We start from the raw sequence: 16,778 nt of genomic DNA, 5'->3' as shown, positions 1-16,778 counted from the left end.
CTGTCTTATCAAAACTGCCACTTTTATTTCTGAAGAGAAATTACACATCAGGGGAGATCTATGAAAATGAGAGGAGAAAATTATGTGTTAGCAAATTTCATATAGCTTGTCTCTACTGACCAATAGTCATAAAAATATGATTACAATTTTATTTCGCTTTGTTTTCTGAGTACCACCATGAAATTTAACTCCAATTCAAGGATTTGAGTTTTATTACTCCTTGCTGCTTACCTTGATTCTTTGAAATTACTCTTGTTTCCTTGAAGTCTACTGATTTATAAAAAAATTAATATACTGTAGTGTGACCAAATATTATCGGCTAGGTGGGAAAGTAAAACTATCCTGAATTCAATCAAAATTGAGGATGCTACACTTTTAAGTATGAATTTTCAGATTTTCCATCTTATTCTCCACCTGTGGAACCTTGTTCGAAATATCCATTGTGTACAGTACCTTATACCCAAATGGCCACACCAATTAGAGCTAGAACCTATCAATTGGTAGTAGTGTTACTAGATGAGGCCTGCTTCTTGTCAAAAATACTGAGTCTTGAAACTGATATAATGTTATAGATCAATTATATTTAATTTTTAAAAAATTTTTTAAAAAAATTACTGAATCCTTCAACAATTCAAAGAAAAAGTAAACCAAATTTTACATACCATTTTATTGCTTGAAAATTACTTCAGCAGAGACATGTATGTTGCTGGTAACATTTTCAGTGGAGGTAACAACAATTTTAACCCACATAAAATTAACTGGAGGAAAAAGAAAGTAAATCAAAAGAAAAACCTCATTGCACTTTTATTGGGGTAAAGGAAGTATCAACTAAATTATTATCCTTTATTCAGTGAGAAGCTCTGGCTTTATAAACTTAATTTATGTATTCAGTAGATTACTGTAGTTGATTTGCATGCTTTTTAAAAAGTTGAAACTCTAATTGGACACTTTTTGTAATTCCAAAATGAATTGGTCTTTGACAAGTGGGTCATTACTGCTTTATCCTTACCTCTGATTTAGGATACTTGAAGTTGAAAATAGTTTCTCGCCTTTCATTTGATTTCAATTTTCAGGTACACTTTCCTTGTTTTTAACCTCTTCTATCTGTGTAAGCCTTCAACCTTTGACTGTCCAAAGAAAATCCATGTAGTGTTTCTACATCCCAGCATGCTTGGTATCAGATCCCAACACTTTCCAAAGAAAAGTAAGGGTCATCAGAAATTATATTTATCTTTGACCTTTCCCGATCAAATGGGTTGTTTCATGTCCTTTATATTGCATGTAAAGTTTTAGAAGCATATCAAAGTAAGGACAGGATTAAATAGAATGAATACAATCATGCAGAGTTACTGGATATGTTATAAATAACATATCACCATGAATTTGTAAAGGAATGAAATGCTTTTAGGGCATTTTCTTAAAATAATGTACTTCATTTCTGCCCTCCATGTGCAGCTTGTTAATGAAAATCATGAAGTAGAGGCAAAATGTGGGCTTATTCCTGGTGAACTTAAACAATCGGAGCTGTTTTGTACCCAATACTAAGAGGGGTTTGGGAATCATCTGTTAGGAAGACATTGTCACTCTATTTAGATGTGCCTTTGTTTGTTGATAATGTACTTATATACAATTTTTTTAAATTAATTAATTTATTTATTTTTGGTTGTGTTGGGTCTTCGTTGCTGTGTGCAGGCTTCCTCTAGTTGTGGCGAGCAGGGGCTATTCTTCGTTGCAGTGTGTGGGCTTCTCATTGTGGTGGCTCCTCTTGTTGCAGAGCACAGGCTCTAGGCACTTGGGCTTCAGTAGCTGTGGCACGCAGGGTCAGTAGTTGTGGCTCGTGGTCTCTAGAGCTCAGGTTCAGTAGTTGTGACGCCCGGCCTTAGTTGCTCCGTGGCATGTGGGATCTTCCCGGACCAGGGCTCGAGCCCATGTCACCTGCATTGGCAGGCGGATTCTTAACCACTGCGCCACCAGGGAAGCCCCTATATACAATTGTGTCACAAGAAAAGTCATTAGTTTTATATTCTAGTAGAAAAACAAAGGATTTGGAGAATAAAGTCAACATATAGTGAAGTAAGCGCTATCTGATTTCCTATCCATTATGCCCACTAAGAATAAAGTCTGTCCTTGGATTTCAAAATCAAATATTTCAATTAAAAAAATACTTTCAACTAGAAGACATCTGAAATCTATGGGTTATGGGATTGTATGAGCCCATTTGTGTGGGTACCTCTCTTAAAAATTAGTGTGTCTTTTTATACCTATCTCTGCTGCCCACTCAATTTTTTTCTTGTTTTTGTTGTTAGATCACCTCTTTGTTATTCATTGGGAATGCAGTGTAGGTTCTCTTTTTAGCTGAGTCTCATCAAGAATCTTCAGAAACTATTGTTCATTTAAATCATACCATATGGATCATGTTAATTGTTCTGTGAGTGCCAGTTAAAGGTATGAGGGCAAATTGTATGTCTGTATGCATGTGGGTGTATATGTATTCTTGCGTTTTTATGTACTCTTCTCAAAATCATTCAAAAGGCTTCCATTTCCTCCAGCTGTATTATTTAAGACTTTTCTCTCTACTTTCCCTACTAATAATAACTATGTTTATCTACTTTGTGGCACGGGGCAGTTATTATAAAAACAATAATGAACTGATTGTACGGATGTTCAAATCAGTGATAATCATTAAAGACATAAAATTATAATTGGAATATTTGATGTTTCCTTTGGAAAGTACAAAGGGAGGCTTAGCTACATGTGATCTATCCTCTGGCACAAGTATTTGCTTTCCTGTGAATGTTGTTAGCCTGTGGAGATGAGATAATGGTGCCACAGAAGCCATCAGAATTTCAAACAAGATTTCCTTTGCTACTTCATTCTACAGATATTTCATAGGAGGTTCTATGACAGATATTGTGCAAACGCTGAGAATACAACAATAAACACTACACATAATACCTGACCTCATGAAATTTCAGAGTTCAGAGAGAAAATATTAATTGAATATGCAATTTACAGGGTCAGTGCTTGTTTCAAAAGAGCATGTATCAGGTGTCAGGAAAGCATATATTCAGGTGTCCTAATTTAACTTGGGGACATCAGGGAAGACCTCCTGAGGAAATAATGTTCCTGCCAAGAAGACTTCACTAATGAGTCATGTTTGGCTAAGGAAAGGTGAGGATGGGATGGGATGGGAGTGAGGAAAATCTTGCAAGTAGAGGAGAGAACAAGTGCAAAAGTCCAGAGGTAAAAGGAGGGCTTTAGAAGAATTGAAAGAATTCTCATGAGATAGAAAGAGGAGAGCAAGACAGTGACAGCCATGAGATGGGGCAGGGGAGGTGGGAAGAGACCAGATCATGGAAGTCATCATAAGCCTCATCAGGTGGTCGAGATTTTATCCTGAAGGCAATGGGAGGGTTATAATAGACAAGCGGCCTGATAGGGTGTTGGCTGACCTGTGGAGAATGGGTGGGATTGCTGTGGAGAGGATGCAGAGATGTCTGTTATTATATTGTAGTAGTAATTGGGCAAGAGGTGATTTGCAGCTTAGATTTGGGCGGTGTCTGAGGATATAGATCATTTCTGATGATGGGAACACTCTAGCATGAAAAACAGCACAAGGAGCCACATAATTATAAAGTTGTCAGGAGAGGTATAATAGTGTAAATTGGTATGAGTGTTGCTCTACAAACAAGTCCATAGAGCAAAGGTATGTGTTTTTGAAAGTATTTAATTTGCTTATCAAATTATGTACATAAACATGTTGATTACATAAATCACATATAAGCCAAAATACATATTCATCAAGAATCATGCTGCCATAAGACAAGTAATATTAAATTTTTGTATATTTTTCCAAATATATTGATATATGTATACAAGCACACAAAAGAGAACGTAAAATGTACACATTTCTTGAAAACAAAGATAGGCTTGGAATTTATGCTATTTTATCCTTTTAAAAAAATTATCAATATACCAAAAGTATGTTCCCATAGGATAAAATACTATAACATTTTAATAATTTCATAATACAGAGAGATAGATATCAATGTTTTTATTAAACTATATATTTCGCTCCACTTTGGTATTTACATTTTCAGTTAAATACTAATGTATGGAATATTTTCAGTCATAAAAAACTTCAAAGGATAAATTGATAAGGTCTAAATGATAGTTCTTTTCTCTTTCTCTAAAAGTTTGTGACTAATATGGTGGATTTATTGTGGTAAGTATAGTGTATAAATAAAACTAGCCTAAGAAAACATTTATTAATTATTCTAAATCTGAGAAAAATGTATCTTTTATCTTCCCTAGTAAAATGCTCCAGTCTTTTCTTGTGGGCAGTACTACCTACCATTCACCATTTCTTTCACCATTTCTTTCACCTCTGAGTCCTCACGTGAGCTATTACCAAAATGTCTTAGTTCAAAATTCCACATTAGTTAATTTTCATAGAATAGAAAAGCTTCTGGCAATATACATGATTGAGTGCTGAGATGGCAGTCTAGATTCTTCCTAAGTGCTTCATAGATCAAGAAAACAGTCATCTATTTGCAAGCATTATTCAAGGTCAATTTAAACTATGTTTTTATCAGATAATTTTTTTATTCAAAGAATCAAGGCTTCCACTTAGTTTAGAGCTATGAATAGGGACCACTGTTGTGGCTTGTATTTGTTCCTGAAGTTATCACGCCTTCTTTAGAATAGTTTAATAAAAAGCAAATATTTGAGCACATAATTTTTTTCAAATGTCATACGCCTCAATCTGTCAAGTTTTAAATGAAACTGAAGGACACTCAAAGTCACTTTTGTCAAAGCCTTTTCCTATCATAACATATTTGATGATGCAAGATGTATTCCCTTGTGATGTCCAAGTGGTTGATAAACCAATTTGTGTGGAATATACAAGAACTATTCAGACTTTGTGGTTTCCTTAAATGAGATGAATAAGAATTTCTCTTTTCTGAATAGGACATAAAGTATGCTAGGCCTATTTTAGATGCTTCAGTGTGCCGAAGATTGTATTAAGTTTGGTGTTCATAAATTACTAATCTGGAATAAGAAGAGATTGAATGTATTTTGAAAACTTAAACCTGTTTCACCTGAACATGTTTAACTAGTTAATAAGAAACATCAAAAAGACAAAACCCTGAGATCAATGTTCATTTCTTTGTAAAGCTATTATTTGCTGTTTAAATTGGTTGTTCGGGTCTGTCTATAACATAAGTTTTAATAACCTAGCTCAAATGCAGATTTCTAATTTTCAATTAACATAGGAATAATTTTGTTTGCTAAAATAAAATAAATGAATGAATGACAAGTCTGAAACATGAAATGTTCTAGGTAGAACTTTTTAAAATTCCAAATTTCAAAAAAATCATGTGGCAACTGTATAGCTCAAGCTTTAAGTATTAACTTTTAACCTTTGACCTTACAGATTTTAACCAATGAAATGTCTCTTTAAACTTTAAAGGAAACAATGATAACGAGCGCCTGGCGATTGCTAGACAGCGAATTCCATATCGACTTGGTCGAGTAGTTGATGAATGGCTACTCGACAAAGGTAAAAAACATTGATTAAAACTTCAAATAAAAAAATAATTTGAACATAACCAAGTAGTACTTCATTGTAACACTAATAAACATAAAAAATAAATTTTCCGTAAAACTAAATTAAAAACAAATTTAAAACAGTAAAATGTAGATAGTAATATTTGCATTCCTTGTATAATAATTTCTATACATTTTTAGACGTACCAGCTGTTTAATAATCTTACCCTGTTAACTTAAGGTTAAAGGGACTGTTAAATATAATCCACTAACTCAATCTATGAAGGTACTCACAGCAAGCATTAACCCAAAATGATAAATCATTTATAGATTATATTACATGTTCCAGCCTCTAAATTATTAACTAAAATATATGTAGTTCTGATATCTTCATTATGGTCCTGAAAAAAACAACAACAAAAAAACTCTTGGTTTAAACTCTAGGCATCTTAAATAGTGGGCAATATGGATTGCCAGTCAAAATGAAGTCCCTTTAACGTTTGCAAACTTCTAAGAGCATTTGGGAACAAGCCCTAATTAAAACTGAACTCAAAGTTGTGTGCATGCTTTTTATGAACAGAGAGCAATCTGCTAAAACTGGATACTCAATTTGATGATATTGGTACTGTTGTGCTGAGGATTGCTGTTTGATGGAAATGTGCCATAATTTCTCCATCGGTTTGTGTATCATTGCTGAAGCTGCTTTTTACATCTGAAGCTATATTTTTTTTCATTTTGTTTTGTTTTAATAGACTTGCTGAAAGCCAATCAGAAAAATCTTTTTGGATTTTTTTTGTCTCTGACACGCTCAGTGTAAACTATGTGTTTCTTTTCAGTGTATTTGCCGGAAAACAGAATAATTCAAATAACAATGGACTATTGCCTTCAAAAAAATACACATTTCTAAAGAAGAGCATATAGATACCTGTGGCCATTATGTGAATTATGAAATTTTTACCATAAATTTAAAATCAGATTTCAGCTGCTATAGATGAGTTTCTACCAGTGGTAATTTTAGAATGACAAATACTTGAAATATTAAATATCTCATTTTTAATTAAACAATTGAGACTTAAGAGACCAACAGTATAAGGTCTTGAGGTAAAAGGGGAAAGGAATCCACTAAAAATTAATTTATAATACATATCTTTGATTGGTCTTTTAGCAAAAGCACTACATTTATAATAAGTTGAGAATTTACAAGTATTTGCCAATGATTATGCATTTCATGGACACCTCATTTATAAGCAATGAATTATGAGTCAAATGCCTCTCTTATAGTTTATTGCTCTCATTATCCACCCCATGAAAGATCTGTTTTATCATCCTTTGTAGACTGTAGAGTTCACAATCAACATTTTTGCATGTATGTAATATTATTTTTACAGGGCGTCAGCTCACAATCTTCAATAGCCAAGCAACCATAATAATTGGCGGGAAAGAGCAGGGCCAGCCCTTCCAGGGTCAGCTCTCTGGGCTTTACTACAATGGCTTGAAAGTTCTGAATATGGCAGCCGAAAATGATGCCAACATCGCCATAGTGGGAAATGTGAGACTGGTTGGTGAAGTGCCTTCCTCTATGACAACTGAGTCGACAGCCACTGCCATGCAGTCAGAGATGTCCACGTCAATTATGGAGACCACCACGACCCTGGCTACTAGCACAGCCAGAAGAGGAAAGCCCCCTACAAAAGAACCCATTAGCCAGGTGAGTACACAGATTTCATTTCTTCATTCTGGATCTGTGATTTTGAAAGTGGACTTTTGTGCATATGTGTCTTTTCTAGAATGGGATTATTTCTGATCTCAAGCATTATGGCTTTTTTAAGACTTGCTTAATATAATGAATTCAGTTTGAGGATAAAATGTGTATATGCTGTTGGTTTGTGGTTTGTGAACCTTTATTGATATATACTGCTTTGTGATGGTTTGTGTGTGGTTAGTTGATGGTCTTGATTCAATAACCTTGGTCTAGCCCAAGCTGAGGGGATTGTCTACTAATTACACAGGTCTTTCACTTTTTAAGTTAAATGAACGAGTCAAATAGTGAAGTATCTGAAAGGCCTTGTTCCAGCTCAGCACTTCATCAAAATAAAATAAAAGCAAATTTGAACATCTTAAAAAAGAAATTGCCTACAGCACTTCTATTGTATTTTGAAGTCTGAAGATTTTGAATTGGTAGGCATGTGGCTCTCACCATGAACGATAAGTCTACTATTTTACTGTTTATGGGAAAAACACACTGTTAGTTTATCTGAGGACAAAGACCCAAAATACGGTACTTAAAAACTGTCTTGGGGGCTTCCCTGGTGGCGCAGTGGTTGAGAGTCCGCCTGCCGACGCAGGGGACACGGGTTCGTGCCCCGGTCCGGGAAGATCCCACATGCTGCGGAGCGGCTGGGCCCGTGAGCCATGGCCGCTGAGCCTGCGCATCTGGAGCCTGTGCATCCGGAGCCTGTGTTCCGCAACGGGAGAGGCCACAACAGTGAGAGGCCCGCCTACTGCAAAAAAAACAAAAAAAACTGTCTTGGGCCAACATATTTCATACGTTGTATAGCTAACTGCCCTCACCCATATTTCACTTCAATGAGCTTATTTTTCAATCTTATGTCTAAAATTTTTGAAAAACAATTTTTAAATGTCACACTTGTACAAGTAGGAAGTATATTTATTCCATCAAGATATACTTACTGATTGCCTACTATGTGTCAGGCACTGGCTTAAGTATTGGCATTACATCAATGAAGAAGAGAAAAAAAAAAAAACACCTGCCTCAGAGCTTACATTTCATAAAGGCTTTTAGAATGCTGTTGAAATTCTATTAAATTCTATTAGATCTCTGTTGACATTTATAGCCTTTGTACATATTCTGTTGTTAATGCTTTCAGAATTGTGTGTTCTTCTTGGCCCAAACTTGATTGTTTGCTTTTGTTTTGTTTTTGGTAGTTAGTGAATGTCTCTAGTAGGTGCCATATAAAGCTTTCCAAAGATGAGATTCTTACTTTTCTAGAAAACCACGTACTAAAGAAGCAAGAATGACACCAATTATTTTTTAAATTGCTTTTATTTCAAATGTTTGAAATAGATCATGTGTCACATTTAGAAAGAGAGTAAAAGAAGATGAATTCTGTTCAGATCAGCACCCTATCTACTAATTAACATATGTTTACCAGAGAAAGAAGAAAATAGATTCTGATTTTTACTTTGAGTAGGAAGGAGTGGGAGGAACAGAATAGAGAAAGAGAAAATGTCCTAGAAGAAGAGAGATGACCAAAAAGTTGTAAAGTCTGTAAATTTATAAATGTAGTGTTTCATATTATACACCTATATGCATCACTTTCTTCTTTCTTCTCTCTCCTTTTTTAAAATTTGCATTTGGCCACAAAGTAAAATGGGCTGTCTCACAGGGTGTTCATCAGTATGTATTTACCGATCACACTACATGTGCCATACACTGTTCTAGGCACTGGGGATACATTAGGAACACCAAACAAAAAGCCCCTCCCTTATGAAATAGACATTTTAGTAAGAATGTGTGCTTAGACTAAAATCATTTTGTTGATTTTCTGTGTCTTGTTTGGGTTTATAAGATTGTTAATAATTGCACTTAGCCTCTTGGATAAAGATTGTGTCTTTAGACAGATTTATGCATGCCCAACAGCTCCGTTTGATATTCTTTTCTAATACTTCACTAATGATTTGTTATTGTGTTTACTGGTTTACGGTTTATTTAACGATAAGCAGGTTATTAAGGCAAATCTGATATAGGAAAATGAAACACAGAGCTATGATAGACTATTTCCTTTATGTAAAATAATTCATAAGAGGACATTCTAGGACATTAGGAAATAGAAATGTTCTTGTGAATAAAATTTGAAATGATCAGATTTTTTTCTTAGTAGTCTTGTTTCATCGTTAATGAAATCACAGCTGCTTAAGTTACTAGGTAAACCAGATGTATCCCAAAATAAGGAAAGAATTATCAGCCTTACTTTTATGTTTTTTATCAATTAGTACTCGCTGTGTATTAAGAAATAGTTTTTTAGGTAAACATTTGTAAAATAGCTATTTCGTTTGCAAGTTAAACACCTAGAAATGAAGAAATTAAAAATTTATGCATTTTATAATATTAACTAATGTGAAAGGAAAACAGTTAACTGCCCATTAATTGCCAATGAAAAGAGTCTCTTTTATTGTAAGCTATAACATGTTTAAAGATAGCAGAGGTTTATGGAAGTAAATGATCTAATCAATTAATAATTACTTGGTTCATTTGAGGAAGTATTGACTTAAATAAAAGATTACTAGGTTCATTAAAAAATACATATTTTAAATCTTTAGATTTTTAACAGACCAATAACAGCAATTAAATAATTTGGATTAATATACTACAAATATTCAACAACAGTGTTTTAAAGTTGTACTCAAAGTTTTTAAAATTCTCTCTTGGGGCTTCCCTGGTGGCGTAGTGGTTGAGAGTCCGCCTGCCGATGCAGGGGACACGGGTTCGTGCCCTGGTCCGGGAAGATCCCACATGCGGCAGAGTGGCTAGGCCCGTGAGCCATGGCCGCTGAGCCTGCGCGTCCGGAGCCTGTGCTCAGCAACGGGAGAGGCCATAACAGTGAGAGGCCTGCGTACAGCGGAAAAAAAAAAAAATTCTCTCTTAAAAGGATATGTTTGTGATTACAGGTAATAAGATGTGAATGTATGGGGGAAAAACTACTAGGGAAGAAAGCAAATTATTTACTTTTGAGTAACAGAATAATTTGTTGTAAATTTACTTCACAGTTGATTTTTATCTTGCCCTCCAGCTACAAAGAGATTACTGATATATGTAGAATTTAAATGTTTGTTAGAATTGTCAAAGTCTTGACATTTAAATATGCAAGTGATTTGTGATGCTAATTCTAAGACTGTAACCTTTGACCTGCCTACTTTCATCAACCGCCTTACCAAATTGTGTACCAGGGAGGGTCATTTTATTTTTCAAAAGCCACACTGGACTGTTTTCTCAATCAAGGTATATTTTCCTCAGCAATAGCTACAATGGCAATGTACTTTAGGGTGATTGCATGTTTTCGAACTATGGAAACAGATTTTTGGTCAAGCAGAATTAAATTGGATTCATTTCAGACAGATGAGATGAGGTTTATTCAGCCATCCTGCAGGGCAAGTAGTAGGGGAGAATTTTCAGTTTTCACAGAGTCAGAGAATATAAAAGAGTATTCACAAAATGTCATCCCATAAGATCCTGTTTACATTCCTACTTAGAAGTAAATATGCTTTAAAAAGAAAAAAAAAAGGTTTTCTTCTCTGAATGATGATCAATTTTAAGACTGATGTTTACTTTAGGAAGATAGGATCTATGTCATGAAATAATGAGTACATTTACCAACCTTTCTGATTAAATGACTTTAAAAAATGTGAATGTAAAAATATTAATAATACTTTTTATATGGATTATATAAAGTTGATAAAAATTTGTTTTACTTGTGATATCTACTATCTAAATGTTTCCATAAGACCCACTCATCCTAAAAAAGAGAAACTTTCTATAAGGCTAATCTCAGAAAGTGAATATTTGCAAATAATTAACAGTATTAAGTTCTTCAGGATGCTGAGAGCTTCTTGGGATTTTTGATGGCTGAGTGTTCCCTCCTCTTCTGAATAATCTGCCAATGTCTTACAATGTATTTGTAGATTTACTTAAATGAGTAAAAGTACGCCAACATGCAAAGGGCAATATTCATTCCCTTTGGTTGCCAGTTTGTAAAGAAAGGAAATTATTTCTTTTCAGATCAAGATTGTGAAATTTCTTTTGGTCTGTGCTTTGTATCACATTTTGTGATATTGTGGTTCTTTCCTTCAAGAATATTTTACAAGTTATTTACATACCGTAGACAATATGGATCCATAGTAATGCCTTTTGCCTAGAGGAGGTACGGTAAAATAGAAAGATCACAGCGAATCAGGAGACCCGTTTCCAATTTCAACACAACCACCTACCTTTTTTGTGTAACTTGGACAGGTGGGTTAACCTCGCTGCACTTTGGCCTTGCGCTCTCTCTAAAATAAGTGGGTTTAGGAATCTCTTGAATTGTACTCAGCTCTAAAATTTCACTGACTCTAGTGATGATACTCTTAATTAGGTCTTCTGATGCTTATTTAATAAAGCATAGATTTCACCCTTGACTTTTACACAGTATGGCATGCATCTCAGTTGGCCTGTATAGTCCTCTTGTGCACCTGGTGTACCGATGTAATTATTAATAGTATCCTTTTCTGACTCTCAAAAGCATCCCATTTTCGTCTGTAAATTATATTCCATTCTACTTTTACAGCATATATAAAACCTATCTTTGCAAGAAAATCATACTTCATAAGGATAATAAATAGAGAAGCCCTGTCCTTTCATTCAGAGCAGAAGCTGATTCTGGTATCCTTACTTGGTTTCAAGAATCCATAGCCTTTTTCATCTTCTTTTCATCTCATTTCAAAAGTCTTGAGAAGGGTGCTTCCCTGGTGGCTCAGTGGTTGAGAGTCCGCCTGCTGATGCAGGGGACACAGGTTCGTGCCCCGGTCCGGGAAGATCCCACATGCCACGGAGCGGCTGGGCCCGTGAGCCATGGCCGCTGAGCCTGCACGTCCGGAGCCTGTGCTCCGCAACAGGAGAGGCCACAACAGTGAGAGGCCCGCGTACCAAAAAAAAAAAAAAAATCTTGAGAAGGGAGACAGACTAAGGCTTTGAGAGATTTTGACTGGAGGGACTATAGTTTGCAACTCTGAGTAAGAAATTAAATTGTAGACTGGGGCAGAATCAGTAAATATAAATGAAATGTATTGGAGCAATCTAGTTAGGCTTTTTTCAGAGTGGAGGTAGCAAACCTACTCAAGAAAAGGAACTATTGAGGACTTAAAACATTGGTAGGTGGTCAGGACGTGTATCTTCATTTCCTACTGAAGTCATTGGCATTTGATTCCTATGGAATGTTCCAAAAAGAATCACAATTAGGATTCAAGCAAAAAAAGAGTGTTTGAATGTGTCACACACTGCTGTTGCTTCCTGGTGGCTTTGGAGATACTCATAAAAAATTAATACTATTTGTTTGAAAAATGTAAGCAGAGTGCACACATATTTCCATGAAAAATATCTAAAACTAACAAATAACATATTGTAACTTCAAAGAACAAAATTTTATTTTTTATTAAAAGTATTAATTAACCTTAGCTATGGCTTCATTATTTAAAAATAACTGCATTACTTATAATTATGTGTGTTCCTGATAACTACTCTGCATTTTAAAGTACTAGTGACATGAGTAATTAGTTTTATTTTCCCTAGTCCAATCATTCTGCTCAATTCACTTAAACTAATGTACATTTCTACTGCAAATTTTAGTGCATACTGAAAAGAAAAACACTTGGGTGTAGATTTGAAAATATATACAAAGGCATATTCTTCTGAAACTAAGAAGAATGGTGCTGGCTAAGAAAAGTGCAGCTCATTGTAATTTTAAATGTAGGTAAGCACTTCAGTTTAGAAGGTGTTTTTCCCCTCGTTGTGGGTAAGCAAAAGTTCTAGGATATATACATTTTAGAGTTTATTTTAAGAATTATTGTGTTCAGTGCATATTCTTTAGGGTCTGGAGGTTTCACTGGATGAAAAGGTACTCTCTTGGTGGATGCAACCTTGGTTTTGAGACATCTTTGGACAAGGCTAGTTCTAGACAGAAATAGCCATCCATCCACCCATCCATCCATTTATTCACTTAACATATGTTTGCTGAGCACTTACTATATACCAGGCAATGTTCTAGTCACCGGAAATACAGCATTGAATAAAATTAGATTTTTCTGTACAAAGCTCACATTCTAGTTAGGGGAGATGGACAATAAACCTTAAAACAGCATACATGGGATGCCAAGTGCTATAGGAATAAAGCAGAGAGGAGAGGGGATGCTTGTGCGTTGGGGCTGCGGGGGAAACATAAGACGGGAATCTTTTCTGAATAGATATGGAAAGGTTATTAGTGATATGGCATCAATTATAAAAGAACATTGGGGATGGGGGGGGGGGGAACTCTGCATGCCCTGCCCTGTGTGGTCCTAAGGACACAAGACACTAACTAATAAGTCTTGTTAATTAAATCAGAAGAGTAATCAAATTCTAGGGATGTATGTGAATGAGGAAGAAATGAAGACTCAGAAAGTACAGCTTGGTATTATTCTTGTTATTTTACACGTGAGAAAAATTGAGGCAGAGAGAAACTAAATAACTTCCCCAAGGCTATGCAGCCGGCTTCTTTTCAGAGTACGTTGGGGTGATCTGGTCCTCTGCCCTTAAATAGGCAGAGAATCTCATCACTTCCTGCCTTCTCATATTCTAAACTAGCTGCCTTCTCATATTCTAAACTAGCTCAAACTTCTCATATTCTCATATTCTAAACTAGTTCAAATGATCTCCACCCAGGTGTCAAGCTGCTCTTTCAAAAATGCAAACCTGGACCTTAATACATCCAGGTATTTAGGACAAAGAGCAGATTCCTTGGATGATTGTCAGGGTCCATTCTTCACAGCTGGCCTCCTTCTGCTTCACTAGAAGTTTTATCTCCACTCCTCCACACTCTTTTCTCCTGATCCTGTTGAACTACTAACAGAAACCTCTGGAGGTCATGCTGTTTCACACCTCTCTGTCCTCTGCCTGGAAAGCCCTTTCCTTTTTTCACCTACCTATTTCCCTCCTTCATACTCCTGCCAATCTCTCTCAGTCTGATTCTGCCTTCTGAGAGCTGACAGTCTGAAGAAGCACCACTGGCAAGGGCTGTTAGGCGGCAGTATTGCACAGGGGTCAAGGGCAAGACTCCAGGGGCCTGAATGCCTACTTAAATCTCAGCCTTGGGCTTCCCTGGTGGCGCACTGGTTGAGAGTCCGCCTGCTGAAGCAAGGGATGCGGGTTCGTGCCCCGGTCCGGGAAGATCCCACATGCCGCGGAGTGGCTGGGCTCGTTAGCCATGGCCGCTGAGCCTGCACGTCCGGAGCCTGTGATCTGCAATGGGAGAGGCCACAACAGTGAGAGGCCTGCGTACCGCAAAAAAAACTCAGCCTTACTTTCCCTACATACTGGCTATGTGCCCTAGGCAAGTTAGCCTCTCAATACCTCTGTTTCCCATCTATAAAATGGGGATGCTGGTTTCTTTTCATAAGCTTATTGTGAGGATTAAATGAGTCAGTATAGTATGTGAACTATATACAATTACTGCTATTTGACAATTTGTATTACCAAAAAAAAGAAAATTTCTTATGGTTCACCCTAAAATACAGAGAAGTAAAAACATGTCTGACCCATGTAACCATTATACAAATGGTAGTTACGTTTGAAAAGTTACATTCCTCAAGTACACTATAAATTAAAGCATCTTTCTTACCTTTAAAGATATTTTCTCTGCCCTTGAAAACAGCTCTGAATTGATGTTTCTAAATCAGAACTCAAATGGTGTGGTATGTACTGTGCTGAATTCTCTGTTGAATGTGTTTTCCACAAGGAGGCAGCACCATTCCCCTAGAACAAGGATGTGGGAAGGGGTGGGAGGCAGGAAATGATTCAGGGGGAGAGTTGTCACTGGCATTTAGTGGGAGAGGACCGTGGACCCTAAATATACTGCATAATGAAGAACTCTCTGCTATCCACTGTTAGTGGGTAGTGAAGAACTATCCGCTATTTTACTCACCTCCACCCACCATCACCACCATCACCACCAACACAATCTCAAATCACTGTTGACGGAGCAGCCCAGAAATTTCGTATACCTGTTTCCCAGCTGTTCTCAGACAGAAGCTCATTCATAGTATGACACTGAATAGTGCAAATATGACTTCTATCACTATCCTCAATAACGTGTCTTGATTAAGGAGCTTAAAAGTCACGATATACTCCTTTTTCAACTTGGAAATGAAAAACTTCAAGTACTTCCAGCTGTGAGTTAGACCAAGTTGGGTTTATGATTCTTGATACAATTTCTTTTGATATCATTTTTATTACCATGGGGGAAATAGAATGACTTAAAACTCTGTATCTAATTAATATGTGGCAGTAATTTCAGTGAGCATTTTCTCAGAAAGAACTGGTGAGGTTGGCTCCCTTTCTGATATTTCAAGTCTCAGTTGTAGGACAAAGGAATATCTTTTTATTATTAACAATGCTTTTTCTTCTTTCATGATATATGTTAAACAGTAAGTATTGTTCAATAAACTAGTATCAAGATTAAATTTAGATCTCTATGATTTTTTTTTATTGAAGTAGAGTTGATTTACAGTGTTGTGTTAGTTTCATGTGTACAGAAAAGTGACTACATATATGTATATATATGTATGTAGGTAGGTATATATATATATATGCTTTTTCAGATTTTTTTCCATTATAGGTTATTACAAGATATTGAATATAGTTCCCCGTGCTATACAGTAGGTCCTTGTTGTTTATTTGTTTATCTGTTTTATATATAGTGTGTGTATCTGTTAATCCTCAACTTCTAATTTATGCTTCCCCCTCCATTTCCCCTTTGGTAACCATAATTTTGTTTTCTATGTCTGTGAGTCTATTTCTGTTTTGTATATAAGTCCATTTGTATCCTTTTTTAAATAGATTCCACACATAAGTGATATCATATGATATTTGTCTTTCTCTGTCTGACTTACATCACTTAGTATGATAATCCCTAGGTCCACCCATGTTGTTGCAGATGGCATTATTTCATTCTTTTTCATGACTGAGTAATATTCCATTGTATATATGTGTACCACATTTTCTTTGTCCATTCATCTGTCAGTGGACATTTAGGTTGCTTCCATGTCTTGGCTATTATAAATAGTGCCACTATGAACATTGGGGTGCATGTGTCTTTTCGAATTAGAGTTTTCATGTTTTCCTGATATATGACCAGAAGTGGGATTGCTGGATCATATGGTAACTCTATTTTTAGTTTTTAAAGGAACCTCCATACTGTTTTCCATAGTAGCTGCACCAATTTACATTCCCACCAACAGTATAAGAGGGTTCCCTTTTCTCCACACCCGCTCCAGGATTTGTTATCTGTAGATTTTTTAATGATGTACTTTCTGACCAGTGTGAGGTGATACCTCATTGTAGTTTTGATTTGCATTTCTCTAATAATTAGCCATGTTGAGCATCTTTTCATGTGCCTGTTGGCCATCTGTATGTCTTCTTTGGA

General features: G+C 35.9%; 1 protein-coding gene across 17 annotated transcripts in view; it reads left to right on the top strand.

Annotated features, from left to right (window-relative positions):
* NRXN1 (neurexin 1) overlaps window positions 1–16,778 on the top strand; it is a 1,148,195-nt gene that overhangs the window by 1,002,996 nt on the left and 128,421 nt on the right. For 11 of the 17 annotated variants that reach the window (XM_032653219.1, XM_032653220.1, XM_032653236.1 and 8 more), the window contains 2 exons: window positions 5,474–5,563; window positions 6,939–7,258. In XM_032653219.1, the coding sequence (XP_032509110.1) occupies window positions 5,474–5,563; window positions 6,939–7,258 (410 nt within the window). The remainder of the gene's footprint in view (window positions 1–5,473; window positions 5,564–6,938; window positions 7,259–16,778) is intronic. The other 6 variants (XM_032653233.1, XM_032653232.1, XM_032653230.1 and 3 more) reach the window with 1 other exon arrangement.

Source organism: Phocoena sinus, chromosome 13 (genome assembly GCF_008692025.1).
Source record: "Phocoena sinus isolate mPhoSin1 chromosome 13, mPhoSin1.pri, whole genome shotgun sequence".
NCBI classification, from domain to species: Eukaryota; Metazoa; Chordata; class Mammalia; order Artiodactyla; family Phocoenidae; genus Phocoena; species Phocoena sinus.
This window is presented reverse-complemented; position numbering and strand designations above follow the sequence as displayed.